The 6,000-nt window shown below is 36.9% G+C and overlaps 1 protein-coding gene across 3 annotated transcripts in view; it reads right to left on the bottom strand.

Annotated features, from left to right (window-relative positions):
- Positions 1 to 1,977: 1,977 nt before the first annotated feature.
- SNCAIP (synuclein alpha interacting protein) overlaps positions 1,978 to 6,000 on the bottom strand; it is a 92,212-nt gene continuing 88,189 nt past the window's right edge. For all 3 annotated transcript variants that reach the window (XM_027670904.1, XM_027670906.1, XM_027670905.1), the window contains one exon: positions 1,978 to 2,540. In XM_027670904.1, coding sequence (XP_027526705.1) covers positions 2,456 to 2,540 — 85 coding nt within the window. In that variant the 3' untranslated portion in view covers positions 1,978 to 2,455. The remainder of the gene's footprint in view (positions 2,541 to 6,000) is intronic.

The following is a 6,000-nucleotide window of genomic DNA, read 5'->3' as shown; positions in this document are numbered from 1 at the left end:
TTGCATAATTTGATTCTTCATGTGTTGTACAACAATATACTCTAGAAATTGTTACATTGCAGAAAGCAGGTAACTTTTAAATCCTCAGTCTCCAGAATAGGCCATTTCTTTCTTCCAGGACTTGACAATACTTACATCCTGATCTGCTTCAAATCCCTTCCCTGAAATTCAGTTTTATCCCCTGCTTCAGATAGATACTTCAGATAGCTGTGGCAGACTTTACACATCTTCAGTCTGTCAGGATCACTCAGCAGGATTGCTTCTTCTGCCATTCACATGACCACAGCCAACTCTCTTCACGCTCTCAAAAATGCAAACTGCCTAATTGTTTTAGGCCCATCTACCAGACACAGAATCTCTCCTTTTTAGCTCTCTGTCAGCACTCTGGCCAACTGCAGCACATGTGTCTCTTCTCATTTTGCATTCAGATTTTTCATTTGCACAAAGACGACAGGAGGCCCAGTTAGAGGTATTGCTTTTCCTGGCTCACAGATATTTTTAGAGGTTTGGTTGTTTCTTTAAACAACACAGCGCAGGTCAGCTAAAGTGCTAGGTTTATCACTTTAGCTCAAAAATCAGAGTGTTGCCAAGTGATAGATAAGAACTGTGGAAAGAATTTCTGAATTTCATTTCTGTAAGTACATTAATTTTATTTCTATTTGTGTGGGTTGTTTTTGTTTTGGTTTTTTTGTTGAGTTTTTGGTTTTGGTTTTTTGTTTGGTTTTTTTTTTTATAGGCATTTTTTAATTTTCTTTTTTGTTTTTCTGATGTCTCAACTGGCCCCATTTTATCCAGTAGTACTCTGTGCTTATCCAAAGCCTACAAACAGGGTGCCTGGGGCATTCAGTCATCTTGGTCCATGGCAGCCGTATGGCCAAATGTAACATCACTCTGAAGACTGACACAAAGAAAGACATTCATCTCACTTAGCTAAAGGCATTCAAATACTATAACTCTTCCAAGAGCTTTACTATCTCACTTTCCTGTAGTAAGTAGGAAGGGACTAGCTGGTACTCCTGGTAAATGAGATATCTCTAATAGGTAGAATGAATCCTATTCAGGAAGTTTCTCCCTCCTCACTGACCAGAAACAAAGCCCAATGGTCAAGACAGACATAGCAAAAAAAGAGGCACGAGAAACTGCATAGAAAGCAATTCCATTGTATTTAATTAAAATCCTCACCTGACCACATTTTTTAGTTACTAGTTCTGCAACTGCAGGAATCTAATTTTCATAATATCATAACTTTTTATGTCCCTGCCCACTGCAGGGAGGTTGGAACTCAATGGTCTTTAAAGGTCCCTTCCAACCCAAACCACCAGTCATTCTATGACTGTCTTTTTGACAAATACAAAATTTCTTTGGCAAAGTTCTTTTGACTTCCCTATGTTCTATTAGAACAGTTAGTAAAATAAATCCCCATGTATTTGGATCTTTCTCAGCAAACCATAGCAGTCTTCAAATGGAAAGAAATCAATATAATCAAAATAAAGCAAACATATACACACATATTTGATATAAATAAATGTGACAAGTAAAGATTGCCTAGTATAGTACTCTGCTTTGGATGCTGTGCCATATGACACATTTGAAGAATCTACTCATAGTTTACTAGAAACAAAATGAAATCATTAATTTTCTCTGAAAAGTTCAAAGAACAGTCAATAAAAGGATCATGACAGCTTTGAGAGAATGTGGACTAGAGTTTCATCAGATTGTTCAGTCGTTTGAACAAAGCTGAGTACACTGCTGGTGTTTTGCAAGTACTTGGTAACTTAAAATTGCCTTTATACTTTCTTTTTATTTCTATACATTTTAAAGCTGATAAATGACCACTAAAGCAATTCTTGACTCGATTGACTGAACTGAAATACAGGTACTGGATGTTCTCTAATTATCAAATGAACACCAAAAAGAACAATAAAAAACTTAAAACTCAAAAGAAGAAATGAAGTATGAGAGGTATCTGCACTCGTGTCCTATTACACCATCTTTATTTCCTTTTTACAAAAAATAGAAATAACAACAGACAAATATACTCAAAAAAAAAATCAATGCTTTTGCCTTGGTCTCACTGAGGAGCTGCGCAGGCAGAGTCCTGGCTGAAACTTTGACAGTATATGCCATTGACAAAGGGAAATAAAGGTATATGCAATATATCCATGCAAGACGCAAAGTACAAAACGTGTTCTGTGGCCCAACAAACATTTTGGAGGTTGCCTGTGTCATAACAATTTTCAAATTACTGTTGCTCACCCATGCCTTTACACAGCACAGCTTACAAACAAGTTACATATACACATATATCATAAAAAAGATTTGTTTATGGTCTAACTGCTACAAATTAAGGCATCCTAACAGCTGCTGTTTTGCTGGTGAGGGGTATGTCTCATATTAGTGTTTTAAAAGGCTATATTTCAGGAATTTCAAATGAAGTAAGACATCATCACGTGCTTTAGAGGAAGAATTCCTGCAGCTCTGGCTCTTCCGTATTCTTTTGACTGACAGATTTCTGGCTGTTACAGTTGATGTCATCATGCCTAGAAAAAAACCAAAATTATTCATGGTAACACTAACAATATAGAGGTATTCGCACTATGCTTATTTATCCTGTTTTATTCCATTTGCATGCACTGAAGTCTGAATTAGTCTTTCTCTCTGAGGTTATTTTTCTAGACATGTACTACATAAAATACTTTTTAATACTGTGTATTTCTACTGAGTTGTAGCTTTCATTCTGAAATAAACCTGGAAACCAATGGGATGATGAGGAGATTTTTCAGTCAAGGCATTAATTAGTGTGCTGTTGTAATGTCCTGGTAATAATGAACAGAACACCAAAAAATTTCTTGCCCTTTAGTGAAAAGTATCACAATGATAAACAGATCCACTACAATAAACATTAGATATATCCTGCTGGTTTCTGACTCTGCCTGTAATGGAATCATCTTGTCCCCATTAATAATCATCAGAGAGAAATGAACACTTTCAGAAGGTGATTCATGGTATTTGCTCTATGTGTCTGCTTTAGGTAGAAGATGGAGGCAAACACCATAGCAAAAATGGAAAGCAGTAATGATCTTTCTGACATGGGCCTGTATCTGTTTTAACATTGTAATTTATGTAAAAACTCAATTCTAGTCATTAGGATTTTATTAGATGCACAGTTGAGGATAATTTCTCCATAGTGTGTTTTCATTTCCCCACTAGGTAAACTTAAATTAAAAAAAATAATTTAAAAATCTGTCTATTGTGTATGAGATTCAAATGATAGCTTGCCAATTAGGGTGAAAAAATTAATAACTACATATTTGTAACACTAGTTTTCTTCATTTCCTTTGACATGTCCCTGTTCTGAATTCCCAGCATGTTCCCCCTCTCTTCAATTAACCTTCCAACTAATTGAAGCCCACAGCAACTTGCAAATCAGTTAAAAGTCTCGCTTTTAGTTATATTACTGAACAGCAAAGCAGCAAAACTCCTACAATACAATAATGACTACCTGGTTTGCTGCTGCAAAGGACAGATACTACAATGAAGGCAAGAGTATATGTATAAAAAAGTTTGTCTTAAACTCACGTATTTGTGAGCCTGATTCTTATAAACTAGAATCGATTTATTTCATTCTGCAATCATCACAAAGAACCAAATATCCTCAATAACCTTGTGGTTACTTCAGGATTTAACAGATATTGACCTTCTCATGGAGCACAGTTGTGGGTCTTAATAAGAGGTAAGGGGCATCAGGGATCATTTTACTTTAAAATCTCCTTCATTCATCTAAATTACTGTTGTCGCATACCCAAAGCAAGAGCAAAAGATACAAAATTGAGGCAGACTTTGTAGGAATGAGATTGAGGTAAAACAGGATCATTTAACTTTTTGCCATATCTACTTTTTGGCACTTAACATGCATTGCTGTTATCAACAGTATGTTTAGCGTTACTCACATAGCTTTATTAAAGGCTGCTTTCTAAGGCTAAGATAATTAACTACTGCATGAGCTTAGACTTGCAGTGCTGAGAGTCCCTGTGGGTGAATCCCCCATGTAGAGTCTCACTAGGCACTCTAAAGAACCCAGTTTGTAGCTCTACAGTTGCAATGCGACCTCAAAGAGCATCATTTTTAGCTAATGCAGATGTCTCTAGGTGACAATACTGTGCCTCTTGACCTGAAGAAAATGTATTACCGATTCTACTAATTAGTAACCAAATTCCTAATTAATTTTCTCACATCTTCTGGTACCTGTATAACCCCAGATATACTAAAAATCCCCTCATGCAGCAAGCAGTGATGTGTGATCATAGCAGTTCAGAACAGAACAAATGTAAATTGTCTGAGACAAGGTTTAAATTACTTTCATATTGATGTTATACTGTACTAGTTTGAATTGCTACTATTTTATGAGACATACAGATAAGCATTCTTTTTCTGAAGTATATATTTGAAGTTGTAATTTACCTAGCACTAGGTCTGGCAGTGGGATTAGTTTAGATCCACTTAACTGTTTTAGAAACATGCCCAGTTTACTATCTGACAGAAATCTAACAGTGGATTCTGCTGATTGCCCCAATGTATGAAGCAATTTTTGCTGTTGATAGTTGCAGCAAATACAGGATTTTGTTTGATTTGGTGAGTTAATGCTTACTTTAATGTAATGCAGGTCTCAGATAATTTAAAGTGCGGGAAAGAGCTGTTCATTGGCATACATGTAAGATGGAAAAAAAACTACAGCTATTTGCTTGGAGTTGTAATTTGCCAAAAACTAGCTAATCCTTCCAAAAGGGGAAAAATTATCCCAAACCATCCTGCACATCTGAAATTTCCTCCAAGGCTTTCAGAAAAATAGGGTGTATCAAATTTAAAAAGGCTACTAAAAATTCTAGCACAGTCCTCAACTATTAAGCTGTGACCAATTTGAAAAAACAAACTACAGAGCCTTGATGTATTTGGGTATTTTGAATGAAAATTAAGAAAAAAACAAACAAAAAAGACCAAAAAAAATGAAATAAACAGAAGCTGAAGAAAAAGAAAACAGGAAACTGGTGGACAGGAATTTCATCCCTCTGAAAGCAGATTTTGTATAATGACTTCATATTTCAGAAGATGATAATAAAATCCCCTATATAAGGAGGAGTTAAATATATAGAGTTAAAATGGGTTTGCAACTGTGTCCAGCAATGTAATTCCCCAATATAACAATCTTCAAAGGTTTAAAACGCCAAAGATTATACTCTTTTCCAGAAAGTTGCTTTTTTCAAAATAGTTCTGAAACAGTAATGACACAGTCTCCCCAGGCCACCCAGGGGAAATTCAGACAATGTCCAGGGGCTTGTAATGCACACCATGGTGATGTTCTATTATTTAAATTTCACAGCTACTGGGCATCATGCAGTGGGCTAACAACAGGCACCCATTTTTCCCATTCAAAAATCACAGGAGATAATAAAAGGCATCACAAAGGCTGGCTTAGAAGCTCTGACAGCCTTTGAGTCTGTGTTCTGATTTCTGAAAAGCACAACAAAACTTCCATTCTTATCTGATTTTTGGACATCTCATGCTACAGACTCTGGCACACAATTTGCCCACTTCTGTTCTAATTTGTGGGTACCATAACAGTCTCCTCAAGCTGTGCCCCTCATGCACTCTGCTCCTTGTTTCCTGCTCTCTGGTTCTCCATGTGTCCAATGCCATGGGGGCAACTTCAGGACATGGTGCCTGGACCATTAGTGCCTGGAGGTGTAATCAGGAGCTCAGGTCCAGCCATCACCCTCCCAGCAGGTGACTTTACATCTCTGCAGTGGCAGCCAGACCTTCCCTATCTCTCACTGTTTCTGGGAAATACCATGTTGTCAGGGATTTCTCACACAAGAGCAGTTACACAAGGCAACGCCAAATTACAACAACATTTGGGAGACAGTTCCAACATAAGGATGAGCTTAATGGTTTTGTATTCCTCTATGGTCTGGACAGGCAGCTGGATGTTTTGACTGGAGGCTG

Source organism: Neopelma chrysocephalum, unplaced genomic scaffold (genome assembly GCF_003984885.1).
Source record: "Neopelma chrysocephalum unplaced genomic scaffold, ASM398488v2 Primary Assembly neopelma1_96942, whole genome shotgun sequence".
In the NCBI taxonomy this organism is placed as follows: Eukaryota; Metazoa; Chordata; class Aves; order Passeriformes; family Pipridae; genus Neopelma; species Neopelma chrysocephalum.
The sequence above is the reverse complement of the archived record's forward strand: the minus strand, read 5'-3'. Positions and strand labels throughout refer to the sequence as shown.